General features: G+C 44.0%; 1 protein-coding gene across 4 annotated transcripts in view; it reads left to right on the top strand.

Annotated features, from left to right (window-relative positions):
* ARHGEF3 (Rho guanine nucleotide exchange factor 3) overlaps positions 1–14,966 on the top strand; it is a 304,041-nt gene that overhangs the window by 135,633 nt on the left and 153,442 nt on the right. Inside the window, exon 1 of one of the 4 annotated variants that reach the window (XM_012765621.3) lies at positions 7,400–7,562. The exons of 2 other annotated variants lie outside the window; for them this stretch is intronic. In XM_012765621.3, the coding sequence (XP_012621075.2) occupies positions 7,512–7,562 (51 nt within the window). In that variant the 5' untranslated portion in view covers positions 7,400–7,511. Of the gene's footprint in view, positions 1–7,399; positions 7,563–7,607; positions 7,826–14,966 lie in introns of those variants that run through there. One more of the 4 variants, XM_012765620.3, reaches the window with a different exon arrangement.

The following is a 14,966-nucleotide window of genomic DNA, read 5'->3' as shown; positions in this document are numbered from 1 at the left end:
TGAATTTGGAAGCAACTATTTATCAGTATGATGAGAGGCTAGGAACTACTTTTAACAGAATCAGTTTGGTTTGTGCAGGTGTGTGGGGCAGCATGTTTCTCCCGTGTTTATCACAGATTCGCGTTCCTGCTGCAAATGCCCAGCCTCTGTCAGCATTTATAATTGTTTCTTGTTACGGCCACGCGGGGCTTATTGTCCATGATTTTGCTGCAGTTTATTGTTTGTCTTACACAGTCTCCAGGAAGCTGCATGCGGAACTCTCAGCCTTACCAGGAAGTCTGCCTTCAGGGACAGCCTCCAGGGCGGGCCCTAGCTGGGGGAGGGGCTGAGCTTCCAGCCCCGTCCCTTCGCTTTGGTGGCAGCCTAAGCCCTTTCCGGACTATCCTCCGGTTGCTTTGCTGTTTTCTAGTGTCTTGGTGATTCCTTTCTGGTTCTGAATTAAGGAGAAAAAAGTGGCAATATTTATTCTTCAAAGACACATAAATAAACACAAAACAAAATGAAAAACCACTTTCACTGTTGTACAGGCAGAATAAATACTCTGAGTCATGGTCACACATGCTCTTTTTAAATCTCTTGGTGTCTTCTTGGGGATATTTTCATAGAAGTCTTGAACTTTTGAGATAGTCACAGTGATTTCAGGAAGTCAGCATTATAAAATTTAAAAAAGAAATATGACTTAAGCTTTTACCACCTTATCATTGTTTTCTCTATGGGAAGGAAGAGGGGAAATAGGAAATCGCAAATTTCTATTGCCTTAAAAAAATTATATGCCAGTGGCCAGTCAAATCAGAGTAAAAATCAAACTATTTATTTCAGATTTGGTACCAACTTTTCAACTTGGTAAGAGGAAAATTTGAACCAGTGTTCATAATTACACCAAAAAATTTCCTCTTCTGTTTGAAAAAAATAAACTAGTACCGTGCTTTTTTGTCTTTTTTTTTTTTTACATTTTATTATGGAAAAATTTAAACCTGTACAAAAATGGAAAAAATGATATGATGACCCATAATGTCCCCATCATCCTTTGTTCTGCTCTTAAATACATATGTCAGTTAGTGTCCTAGAGTCCTCTCTACAGCGGGGCGAGGGATAAAAATGATTGTTGCTTTAGTTTTATATATTTTTAACTCAGAAATTCAGTATGGCAAGAGTTGTTTTTTGATATAGGCAAATTACTTTTAAAATCCTCCTGAGCATTCTTTTGTGTGTCAGAAATACCACCTCTGCCCCTATATTCAGATTTTTCATTTCTAGCCAATTTTGACAGTCTGATGCCAAATAATAAGTCTCATTTCCAAGTAAGGAAGCTCTTTGGCTGATAGTTATCAGCTAATCAGTTTTTAAACCATTTTTCTTCCTAAGCATTGGGCAGAAGGTCGCAACCCACAGAAGTTTCACTTTTAACTGATGGTGTAAGGGAGCAGACTTGGCAGTCTCCTGAGAAAACTGTACCAGGGGTGTTCAAGTTTCTAAGAAATACATTGAATGAGCTTATTTGCAAGCAGCCTCTGTCTGCTCCGTGTGAAAATTCTTTAGGTTGCCCGGGCTGGTGTTAGTAAAGAGGTGAAACCCAGAGACCAGGCCAGTGGCTGCTTCACCACATACATCAGGAGATGGCTTTCCTTTTTTGCGGTCACTTTTAAAAATAGCTGTCTGTGTATCAGTTGCCAACATAATGTGAGGAATTTGGTTATAAATGTTCAGATTTGTTTAGAGAGAAAAAATACAGAGTTCAAGCAATTGCTTGTAACAAAAGCAGCAAGCTAAGCACTCCAGTTAGCCGTGATTAGCAAGCTGTTGAGACTTCTATGTTCGAGCATCATTTATTTTTAGTTCCTGTGTTGAAACCATAGATGAAGACTTTTCTATTTATTCATTCTTGACCTTGGGCAACCAGGTCTACTCCCACATTCTTCTCATCATTTTGTAATCTTGTTGAGCTGGGATGTTAAACAGGGCTCTACAAGAACGTCAACATTTTCAAATGGTCGGTCAAAGTCTCTCGAGTTAAACCACCTTGCATCCAGTCAGCCCCGGCCTGGGATAGTCTGGACGCCCGCCCGCCCGCTGTGGCCCACTGTTTGTGGTGAGGGTATACAGTAGTTGTTCAAGTTTTGCTTGGATTAACCACACTTCCAGCACTGAAGAGTAGATACAAAGACATTCAATAAAGTATACGACCACAGTAAATTCCCATACTCTAAACACTTCTACATTCTTTTTATTTTTGTTGTGCATTTATTTATGCCTCTCTGCCAATTTAGAAACACCAAAAAGTATTGCCATACTTCCTTTCTCAATGCCAGCATAAATTTTTGTTTTTTCTTTGTCTTATTTGAATTTGACAACAGCCTCAGAAACCTATGAGCTATGAAATAACACTTTTCTGATGCTGGGACTTTAGTTAAATCGATGTGTGATATGCTATTTTAATGCACTCACATCTGCCATCCCATTTGTAATAAGATAGTTTTACTGCCTATTTTTCAGTTCAGTTAGTGGAATTATTTAAAAATCTAAGGCATCAAATGGGATATGGTTAAAGACCTTGAAACTCCTTTCTAACTGTAAGGTCTGTAAAATCTGTGGCTTCTTAGGTAAGAATAAGGAAGAGATTAAGGAACCAGAACAAAATCCAAATAGAAAGAATCACCATCACTTGCCGACTTTAATTCTACCAAAATCTAACCATTTTGTTTTGTGGAAATGAAATTCTCCAAACTCTGATGGATATGTCCTCATAGTATCTTTGGTGAGGAGATTGCTTAGAACTTCCCTGTAGGAAATGCCCTCAGGTATATAGAACAACAACGCTGGGAATAGTGGTTTTGGTTCCAGTAGTGCCATGGAGCATTTGGTGGTACCTTAGCCAGGTCCTTAGGGCCCAGTGTTACCGGTTTGGCTATTTAAGCAGGCATGGGAAAATAGGGGCAGTCTTTGCCTGGTAGGTGCCTTGTCGGTGGTTTCCCATGTATAAATATATGATTCAGCTCCACACACTGAAAGAAAAATATTGTACCCTGAATTCATGCCCCCAGAATTTTATAGATTTGTTTTTCTTTTTTTTTTTCTTTTATTTTGAGACAGAGTCTCACTTTGTTGCCCAGGCTAGAGTGAGTGCCATGGCGTCAGCCTAGCTCACAGCAACCTCAAACTCCTGGCTCAAGCAATCCTCCTGCCTCAGCCTCCCGAGTAGCTGGGACTACAGGCATTCGCCACCATGCCCGGTTAATTTTTTGTATATATTAGTTGGCCAATTAATTTCTTTCTATTTATAGTAGAGATGGGGTCCCGCTCTTGCTCAGGCTGGTTTTGAACTCCTGACCTCGAGCAATCCGCCCGCCTCGGCCTCCCAGAGAGCTAGGATTACAGGCGTGAGCCACCGCGCCTGGCCTGTTTTTCTTTTTAACATTTCTCTCTAATCTATGTAGAATTTACATTGGATGAGTATAAAGCAGGGCTTTAAAATGAGGCTTTTCTTTCTAAGAGGCAAGTGAATTGCCCATTTTTTAGCAGTCCCTAGCTTCTCCAGTGGTTGGTGCTCCAATCTGTTAGATTTTCGCATAACCTGGAGCAAGTGTCTGGCGCCTGTTCTGAGGGCTATGTGCATGTGGCAGTCCGCTCACCTGGGCTCACCTGCCTGGGCTCCACTCCTGACCAACCTCACCACTTCCAGGCCCTGTAATGTGAGTGTGTGTAAGGCTCACACCATCTTTTTGAGTCTTAGTTGTTTAAAATCTGCAAAGTAGAGATAATAATAAGGCCTACTTTGGGACAGTTTTGGGGATCAAATGAGAAAATACATGGTAAGCACTCATTAAAACATCAAAAATCTGCAGTCGCTATGATTTCAATAATTGTGGCTTTACAATGTTTTAATATCTGCATACAGGTGCACTTTCATTATGAGTTAAGTTCTCAACCTCAGCAGAGGTGAGAGGAATGAACAACTAAGAAACCATATCTCAAGTGTGTCTTTCATGTTCGCTGAATGCCACAGGGCAGGTGGCTAAAGAAGCCAAGGTCCTTCCATACCATGGAATGCTCAGCTGTCAGAGGTTGAAAGTGTGCATGACAGGAAAAGATGCCCTGGATGTTAAGTGAAAAAAGCAAGTAGTAGAACAATGTTATCATTCCATTTCCAAAAAAATAAATAAATGAAAAGTAAGATGTTACACCTAGCAACTCTCATGTGTTAAGACAGAAGGGAATGGCCGGCGTGGTGGCTCACGCCTATAATCCTAGCACTCTGGAAGGCCGAGGTGGGTGGATCGCTCAAGGTCAGGAGTTCAAAACCAGCCTGAGTGAGACCCTGTCTCTACCAAAAATAGAAAGAAATTAATTGGCCAACTAAAAATATATATAGAAAAAATTAGCCGGGCATGGTGGCGCATGCCTGTAGTCCCAGCCACTCAGGAGGCTGAGGCAGGAGGATCGCTTGAGCCCAGGAGTTTGAGGTTGCTGTGAGTTAGGCTGACGCCATGGTACTCTAGCCTGGGCAACACAGAGAGACTCTGTTTCAAAAAAAAAAAAAAAAGGCAGAAGGGAACGTTTGGAAGGATCCCCACCGGAGGCTGCAAACTAGTGGTCCTTGGGCCAGATCCAGCCAGTAACTGTGCTGTGTGGTCTATACAATATTTTGTATAGTGATGAATAATTGCCAGCATTTAAAATTTGGACAATTTTTACATAAAACCCAGAATTTCAGGCTTCTCTTAAAAGAACTGTAATGGCTGGTCACCCTGGGCCACCAGTCCCTTAGGGTCCCGATAAACTAGACCTGAGCAAACACACTCAGTGGCGCTCCAGAGCCCAGCTCGCCTGTCCTTCCAGGTATCTAACTCCCTGGTCCTGAAGGCATTTGGGTTTGTGACCCCTGCCTACACCTGGCTTCAACCCCAGTGCCCCTGGCACATAGGACTGGGGTAGGGGAAAAAAGGGCCTTTGCTTGCTTTTTACTTTATACACTTCTGTATGGTTTGAATGCATGAATATGACACTGAGTCACTTTGAAAATTTAAAAACCAGTGGAAAAACATGTTTTGAATACTTGGTAGTATCCCAGATGCCTCATAGATAAAACTCTTGTTCCATTACCATCTCCCATGATAAAGCTCAAAATGCACTTGAACCTTGCCGGTCAGGGGCCTCTTATTACTGAAATTCTCTCTCGAGGTACCTTCTTTGTGGACCAATTTAATTACTGGAATTCTTGCTCCTGGTCAGGTCAAGGGCATCAGAGGAAAATGGCTGTGCCCTGCTCTTTCCTTCCTTTTGCAGGCTGTGCCCCTCTCCCCTGCCAGGGCACCTGCTGGCTCTTCCTCCCTCCCAGCCTCCCTCCTCCACTGCCGCCTACCCTGGAGCCCACTCAAGTTTCACCTCTTCCACGAAGTGCTGCAGCCCACAGGTTTCAGTTCTTCTTTCTCATTCGTAGTCAGCAGCCACAGTTAGGTTGAATCATTCTAGGATTAGTTCATGTGAATGTGCTCTGCGTCCTCCCACAAGAAATACACGGTAGTGTGCCCTGGTCAGTTTCCTTTGGGTCCCCACTGCAGTGAGGCTGGCCTTGGCTGCTGATGCTAAGAGAAGGGGCTTGTTCACAATTCTTCCAGGAGAGGAGTGGCTGGGCTCGTGGTGTCTTCATTGGCTCCCAGAGGGTTGGCATTCATCATTAGCTGAGTTGCCACCAAAGCTGGCTAACCTCAGGTTGTTTACAGGCCTGTACAAATCCAGGACCCTTCCTTTGCAGTAGGCTGGAGCAATAGGCTGCTTAGGAATGCCTGCCCTCTTCCCACCACCGCCACCAGCCGCCACTTGCTTGCTTGCTTTGTGGGGAGTCAGGCTTTGGGAAATAGGGAGTCTCGAGGATAATCTGAATCCCACCTTTTAGTGGAACCTGCTGTTCGATTTGACACACATTACTGAGCACTTCCTGGGTGCCAGCCCCAAAGTGACACAGATGCTTGCCTGAAAGCCCTGAGCCTTTTTACAGTGATTTCACTTCCTTCTATCTCCAAACAGGTATGACTCTCTCACACTCCTTGCAGCAGGACCCAAGCCTGTCAGAGCAGCCTCCATACCTGTCAAAAAGTATTTGCATCTCTTCCAAAGCACCCTGTGACCATGCACCTCCCTGCTGTCATGCTTGTCGGGTCCTCTGCCTAGAGCACCCGTCAGAACGCCATGTGTCTCTTGCTCTGAGAAGCCTTCTCAGACTTTGTCCCCATGAAAAATGCATTTGCTAGGCTCAGTTAATTCCTGGCCTCCTCAGTACTTTTTGTAAATTCCTGGCAGCATGAATGGAGAGAGCTTGCTTTATCATAAGCTCTAAAGTCAAGTCTTGGATTTAATCTGCTTCTGTTAGACCAGAAGCTCATTGCTCAAATGGACCTGCTCTCTTTGCTGGGTCCCCTGACTTTACTTATGCCTGAAAGAGATGAAGGCTCTTAAAAATCTGTGCATTTGTAAGAAGGCCTTGGGAAATCCTGGGCTAAATCTTTGCAGCTAAAAGTTGCAATTAGGAAGATTTTTGCAAATCAAATACTACCCCACTAGAAAACTAAAAAAAAAAAAAAAAAAAAAATGAAAATAAATAATATAAAATGACACTGGAGTTATGTCTCCTTGGGTTTGAGACCCTCTGCCAGTGCGCAAGGAGGTGTGGGTGCTGGCTTGTTTGTGGGGGAGGTCTGAACCAGGCAGTCTCCATCTGTGACTCTGCAGGTCTCTGTGAGACAGTCTGCTCATCCAAGAGGCCTGGGCTGGGACAAGGGGCTCATTCAGGTGACATCCCCAGTTCAAAACACAAGACATGTCAGCTATGAGTTATTTGCACAGCATAACAGCTCTGAGGGGAGCAGGAAGGCCTCTTGTTATCCACGTCAGAAACTGAAAGGGAGGTGTCCAGAAGCAACTATTTTGAAAGGACTCTGAAGGGAAGATGCCTGGTTTGTGGAAGGAAATAAAGAACCGGATGGGTGTGTAGTTGCTTTTAACCTGGGACTCGTGGGCTCTGTTTCTGGGGCAGGGCTGCTGATTCTTGGGTGAAGTTCAAGCAGACCAGTAATTCCTCTTTGAATGCCCAGAGCCCTCCTCCCGGGGCCCCTCCTCCTAGTGATGCTTTCTTTGCTATCCATGTCACCCAACGTTTGGGTTGGCAAAGCTCCAGACAGCAAACCCATGGGAGCGGCCGGGTGCCCCGTGCCCAGTGAGCATCGTTTGTTTCGTACAAGCTGGGGACTGTCAACCAGAAACTGAATTTCTGGCGCCTTGGAATACCAAAAGGCAAAGAGTGTTCTGAAAAATGCAGCAGTAGCAAGTGAGGAAGCTGCTAGAGGTGGGGAGCTCTTTGCTGTCAGCTTCTGACACTTGTAACGGATGGCCCCTGTCACTTCCTGCCATGCAGCCAAGTGGGGGGCGGAGTTCCTTCAGGGAAACCATGCTCAGCCCCACTCAGAGAACCCTGTCAGGAGGGCTCTGCCTCGGTTAGGGCCAGGGAGTCTGGGTGGATGAGGTCGGAGCGCCCCATGGTGTGGTGCTGCCTCTTTGTCCGCGCGCAGGTAAGCTCCCTGCAGCAGGAGGACAGCGTGCTGCCACTGAGCCAGGGATGGCGGGCCAACCCCCGCTCCCACCCAACCCCATGGGCAGTGCCGGGAGACGAGGTGGGGGAGGGCATATTGGTCTTTTTACCTCCCAAGACACTGAGAGCTGCCATTAAAAACACCTGGGATGATGGAGGAGATTCCCACCTCACTTTAGTATGAATCCGAAGAGAGCACTGTGGCTGCGATTAAGACCACAGATGGCCGTGCTTTGTTGCGAGGTGAGCTGAGTGGCGTGCCCAGCTGTCCCTGCCTCCTTTAGCATCTATGATTGGAGGGGAGGGGGGGAGGGGCCTTTTACTCTTTGCTCTGTGATGCTACTATTTTAATTTTTACAAGAAGCCTGTTTTAATTAATGAGAAGGACAAGAGAGAAAAGAAGGATGCTCTGCCTTCTGTTTTGCTGTTGTTGCTTTTTAATCACAACATGGATTTCCAAGATCTCTTCTTTGAGTGCCAGGATTACAGGCGTGAGCCACTACGCCTGGCCCTATTCTCTTTGGATTGGAAGATGGTCCAATTCAGTTTTGGAAGTTCATTTTGCTTGGAGAAACTTTTTTGTAGGTTTTCCTAAAGTCGTCCTGGTGTTTTAAATGTGCTCAGTATTGGGAGGGTGAAGTCAGATATTATTGGTGGAAACTCAGACTTGATTCCATTCTCACTAAGAGTGTTGGTGTCTGGTTTGGGTTGTTTTGGAAGGAGTGTCTAGAAATATGTTTCTATGAGTTGATGAGCAGTTAGGACCTGTGAAGCTTACTCTCCCATTCCTTGTATTTATTTGTTTGTTTGGGGGTAGGTGTTAAAGTTCTAGATAAGCCAAAACTATTTTTTAAAGGAAATGTGCATTGCCTTTTCTATTCTTCTCATCAGAATTATGTTTCTGGAACTGATTTTTGTAATCCCAATTCCAACTTTTGTACATAACCATTATAGACATACTTTTTTTCAATAGTTTTATTGTGGCAAAACATACATAACATAAAATTTACCATCTTGACTATTTTTAAGTGTACAGTTCAGTGGTATTAAATAAACTCATAATGTTGTGCCACTATCACAGCTATTCATCTTCATAACTCTTTTCAGCTTGCAAAACTGAAAGTCTATCCTCATTAAAAAAAATAACTCCCCGTCCCCCTTTCCCCTCAGCCCCTGGCAACCACAATTCTACTTTCTGTCTCTATGATTTTGACTACTCTAAGTATCTCATATAATTAGAGTCAAATAATATTTGTCTTTTTGTGATGGGCTTATTTCCTATGTCCTAATGTCCTTAAGGTTCATTTATGTTGTGGCATGTGTCAGAATTCCCTTCCTTTTTAAGGCTGAACAATATTCCATTATTATGTATATTATATGGTGTCAATACTGTATGTGTTACATTTCGTTTATCCACTTGTCCCTCGGCGGACCTTTGTGTTGCTTCCATGTTTCAGCTATTGTGAATAAGGCTGCTATGAGCATAGTGTGCAAATATTTCTTCTTTTGGGTATATATGCAAAAGTGGAATTACTGGATCATATGGTAATTCTATTTTGGATTTTTTTAGGATTTACCATACTGTTTTCCACAGTGGCTATGCCATTTTACATTCATACCTATAGTGCACAAGGGTTCCAATTTCTCCAAATCTTCCCCAACACTTATTATTTTCCATTTCTTTAAAAATAGTAGCCATCCTATTGGATGTGAAGTGGTATCTCCTTGCAGTTTTGATTTGAATTTCTCTAGTGATTAGTGATGTTGAGTGTCTCTTCATGTGCATTATTGGCCATTTGTATGTCTTCTTTGGAGAACTGTCTACTCAAGTCCTTTGCCCATTGAACTGTTTGTTTTGTGTTGTTGAGTTTTAGGTTGGTCTGTACATATTTTGGATATTAATCTCTTGTCAGATATATGATATGGAAATACTTTCTCCTATCCTTTGGGTTGCCTTTTTGTTCTGTTGATATTGTACAGACATATAATTTTAATCCTTTCATGTAATTTGGGTAATTTAACTACCTTTTACCTTCTTTCATTTCATTCACCTCGCTATTTGCTTACTTGAAGATGAATAATTCTTGAACCTTGGAGAGATGGACATTAACAACATTTAAAATGATTTACAACATGTCAGTGATAGTTAATGCAAAGTTAATAGCAATATAACACAACAATGGTTTACATTTATTAGGTGTTTATCTGTTACTAAGCACTTTACTCCCATTAGCTCATGAAATTCTTTTTTTTTTTCTTTTTTTGTTTTTTTTTTTTTTTTCCTTTGAATATACGATGAGACAGGAATGAAATTCTTATAGCACTGTAGAAGTTGGCTATTGCTATCATTATTCACATTTTGCAGATGGTGAAACTGAGGTTTAGAGAAGATAGTTTGGCCAAGGTCACCTAGCTAGTTAAGTAGTAGATCAGTTTTCAAACCTAGGCAGAATGGATCTAGAAATGACATTCTTACCGTTTAGGTGCTACGGTGATTCTGATGCTGTGGCCCTTCCCAGATCTCCTATCTCGAGCAGCATTTGCAGTGGCACTTAGCTTTTCAGTCCTGTGGCAAGTCTTCCTATTTTGGTGAATGTTTGCTGTGGTCTAATTAGCGCCTAAGTGAGAGGTGCCTATGACAAGTCACTGCCCTATCTGGACTTAGTTTCCCCACTTGTCAAATGGAGATGCCTCTAAACTCATTTTAGCTCTGAACTGAATCTAAAGTACACAAATATCATGCCCAAAAGTCAAAAATAGTTTTCACATCTGCCCTATTTCAAAGTCAAACCATTTAATGAGTGTATTTAAGCACACATTTCCCAAGGATATCAACTGGAACTCAAAAGGTAATTGACTGACTAGCTACTGACCCTTATTCTGCTCTTGAACACATTTTTTAATGAATTTTGATTCCTTAGCCCTGAGAGTCTGCAGAGAAGGGATCTGGGGAAATTGGAGCTGGATGTGGGAGTGGCACCTGGTAACTGGATGGGGAATGAAAGAAGGGGAGGGGAGAAACCCTTCAAAGATGCATTAGCCCTCATAAATTCATCTTCATAGGTTGGCCAAAGTAGTTCTATATCTGTGGAGAAATGATAGAGTACAATGGTCAAGGCAGGCATGTGTTTTAGAGCCAGACAGATAGATGTAGGTTTGAATCCCAGGTTTGCTGCTTACTAACCATGCAATCCCAGGCATGTTACCATGGTAACATGGCAAAATGGGGATACTAAATAGTGCCTCATTATTCCTTGTCATGAGGAATAATTGAAATAAGGCCTGGCAGTGTCTAGCAGGGTCAGCACTAGGCAAACGTGATCTGTGTCCTGGGTTATACTGACTGTAGAATGTGTTGGTGGCTACCAGGGAAATGAATCCTTCTGGTTTGGGAACAGCAGGGTTCTGAAGCACCTTATGTCCTGAGATAAACATGGACAGGATCTGATTTTGCTGAGGGAAGGAAGCAGCATGTTCCAAGGAAGGCTGATGCTTTGGTTACAGCCCCTATTCCAGCTGTTTCCACAGCTCGCCCAGGGTGCTGAGTGGGAGCCATGGAATGGGAAGCTGATTCATACCAGATCCTAAAAAGGCCTTTCTTGATGGAACACTCAGATGGGTAACTCGGAGGGGCAAGGTCAGGGTAGTGACTCTGACTGTCCACTGGGCAGAGACAATGGGTGGCTTTAGGACGATGTGGATGTCGCTTAGGGAAATGGTCCCCCAGGGTGGGCAGTTGTCTTGGGAAGAGCTTAGGAAGCAGCCCTGTGTGCCAGCCCTCTCCCTATCAGCCTCATTTTCTGCATATGTTTGTCTGAACTCCAGCTTCTCTGCATCCCTTCAGCACCTGCATCAGCTTGGCAGCCTTGAAATGACCCATGACAGGGCCTCATTTGTTCATTTCTTCCCTTCGAAGTCTTCCTTGTGGGGCTCACCACCTCTCTCCTTTTCTTCTCCAAACTCTTCCCAGCCCCTTCCACACAGCACTCCTCCGGGAGCAGGGACAAGCACACTGGGCCATGAGTCAGGAGTTTGAGGATCAAATTCTGGGTTTAGCAGTTAACCTTGGGCGGTGCTGCACTTTCCTGCTACCAGCTGCTCCACACGCAGGCAGTGGAGACATAGCTGTTAAGAGCCCGGATGCTGGAGCTTGACAGCCTGAGTTCAAATCCCACTGTCACTTTCTCTATGACTTTGCACAAGTTCCTTACCTCTCTGGGCCTCAGTTAGCTCACCTGCAGAACTATAGCTCATCCTAAGCAGGGATAGTCCTGAAGTCACAGGTTAGATATGTGTTTCCTAAAACGCATTGTAATAAATATACATAGGTCTACTGCATGTGGTCTGAGGTGGTATTGTGTCACCACTGGGGGCCACCTCCCATACTTTGGGGACTGCAGAACCATGGCTCTGAGCATCTGAGGTCCAGGTTGCTGCTTGCCAGTGATGCTGACTCACCCCACTGAAGTGGATAGTGAGCCCAGCCTTTCATTCCTCAGACACTGTCTGAAAACCAGGTTTGTGCCTGATTCTGTGCCAGGTGTGGAGATGGCCAAAATATGGGTCTTTGTAGCTCCTACTGTCTTCTTTGAATGGGACCTTACCAGCCCAGAGAAAATGGGAAAGAGAGAAGCACAAAATGACTCTATTTCTGAAATCCCACCTTAATGAGAAGCAAAAGAAGCAGGGGCCACTCTCTTTGCCTGAAATCTCTGGAGGTGGCTAAAGGAGACGGTCTCAGTCAACTTTTGCTGAGTAACAGCCACCCCCAAACTCAATGGCAAACAATAACAAGCCTTTATTCTCATGCCCACAGGTGTGCTGGCTAGTTGGCTGGGGTGGTTTGTCCACGTGGGTTCATTCTGGACAGAGCTATCCAGGTGTATATTCTTCTCTTATGGAGGTGAGAAGTCCAGAGGAGCAAGTGGAAACACATGACGTCTCTTAAGGTATAGGCTCAGGATTGGTACGCTGTCCCTTCCAACACACAGGGCCAATCCAAGGAGATCAGGGAAGGGCATGGATATTTGCTGAAGAATAAATTGATCTACCATAGAGATCATCACTGTTTACTTACTCAACCTACATTTATTGAGTGTGTGCTATGTGAAATACTCTGCCATTTTGTGGGGAGTGTTAAATATAGTAACAACAAATGATGAAGGTGATGAGAACACCTAACCCAAGGCCTGGCATGTATTAGGTCCTAAATAAACATATGATGAATGACTGTCTGCTAGTGCCTCTTGAGTGCTGAAGTAGTGATGAGTATTTCACGTGGGTTATCTTATTTATCCTCCCAACGCCCCTGTTGGGCAGATATAATGATCCCAGATCAGGCATATGTGATCCTTTCTTGGCCTGTTAAATGCTTATAACCTTCTGCTGTGAGCAAAGGTAGGCTTGGCGGAGGCAGAGCAGCAGGGAGAAGCTGCGTGCAAAGAGACCATCCCTGATGTGGGGGAGAGAAGCAGGCTTTGCACCAAAGAAGCTCAGGTTCAAATCCCTCATGTGTGTATTCCCATGTAAACTTTTTAGACTGTTTTGGGTGCTAACTCTTCAGGCACTCACACGTACTAAGAATTTAAAATGGTGCTTGGCCTCTCATAGTTTCTCTAAATCACTAGCCCTCTGCCTTCTTGACGTCATGTGCATCTTTGAGTGTTCTCTTCGGAAAATTGCATATAGTTGTGAAAATCTCTGTGTAGGCCTGTGGCCCCTGGTGAGTACTCTCCTCTAATCATCCACTCCATTCAGTGTCCCTTTTCTTTTCTTCTCTCTTTTAAGAAATTAATCCAGTGGAAGAGATATTTTTCTGTATTTGTATGCTGGTATCAGGTTCAGAGTCTGACTCATATTAACTGCCCAATGAGTGTTTTCTAAATGAGTGAGAGAATGAAGGTAAAGGTGTTGGTGATAACCTCGTTGGCATGTGCATAGGGTCATAGAACTTTCGAACTGGATGAGATAGAAAAGCTCATATCATCCAACCTCTTTGTTTTATAAATTATGAAACCAAGACCAAGAGGTTAGTTTGCTTGTCCAAAGGCAGACAGCTAATAACCATCATAATACAATTAATGTTTTTCCCCAAGCAGATGACTTACGCTTAAATACAATTAGATCTCATTCCCTTAGTACCGTTTCAGAATACAGTAGCCATTCTGATCTATTGGTTTTATGCATCATGTCGCAAAACTGAGTTTTAAATATCTGAAGCCAAAGACATGTATGACAAAAACTACATGCCATGTCTCAATTGTAGAACCACCACAGAGCCCTTGTCACCTCTTTCTCTGGGTGTCCCCTTTCCAGTGCCCCTCAGTCTTCACCCAGAGCTGTGTGCGCAGACGGCCGAGAGGGGGACATCTGTGCTGAGGTTAGGTCAAGCTGTGTGTGGAAGGTGGGTAGAGCAGCGGTCCCCAAGCGTGTTGGCACCGGGGACGGGTTTCATGGGAGACAATACACAGTGTTTCCGTGGATGGGAGAGGGGCGGCCCACTCGACGGGAAGCAGAGCGCCTCCCTCACTTGCCTGCTACTCACCTGCTGTGCAGCCCCCAGTTCCTAAGTTTCATGGAAGAGGATTTTTCCAAGGACGGTGGGGGTGATGCGAGGCCCATTCCTACAAGCCACTGGCGGTACCAGGTCGAGGCCTGGAGGTTGGGGACCGTAGGATTAGGGACAGAGCAGGGCAGGATTTCTTCCTGGAGTCCTGGAAATCTTATTTCGAGCCATTCTTCTATTCTTAGTCTTCAAGGTGCTTTGTTCTCTGTTGCATTGTTTCAACAGCCCCCAGGAAATCAGTCCCCACTCAGGGGCACTGATGTGTCTGCCTGTGGCCGCCCAGGTAGGAAGGGCAGTGGTTTGTTTCAGGGGCAATCCTCTGTCATGATCATTGCAGCCCGTTCTCCTTTTGTCGCCCAGCCTGTCTGCATGGGACAGAGAAAGGCGAGGAAGAGTAAGAGATTCCAGTGAGTCTATTTTTCTTTATAGCAACAATAACTGTACTTATTTCTATGTAAAAAGAAAGATGCTAAAATTGAGGTCTCACCAGCACTGTGCCCTCTGGAACAGCATTGTCTAATAGAAATAGAATGCAGGCCACATGGGTAATTTCAAATTTCTTAGTACAAACATAAAAAAGAAGTAAAAAGAAACAAGTAAAATTAATTTTAATAATATATTTTATTTAACTCAATATATCTAAATACTAGCATTTCAACATAAAATTGATGTAACAAATACTAAGGAGATATTTTGCATTCTTTTTTTTATCCTAAGTCTTCAAAAATCCAATGTGCACTGTGTCCTCAGAACGCATCTCAGCTGGGGCCAAGCCCCCTTCAGTGTCCAGTGACCGCGTGGCTCACGTAGCTGCTGGAC

The sequence above is a fragment of the Microcebus murinus genome, chromosome 1 (assembly GCF_040939455.1).
Source record: "Microcebus murinus isolate Inina chromosome 1, M.murinus_Inina_mat1.0, whole genome shotgun sequence".
NCBI classification, from domain to species: Eukaryota; Metazoa; Chordata; class Mammalia; order Primates; family Cheirogaleidae; genus Microcebus; species Microcebus murinus.
Note: the sequence above shows the minus strand (reverse complement) of the source record. Positions and strands in the feature narration are given on the sequence as shown.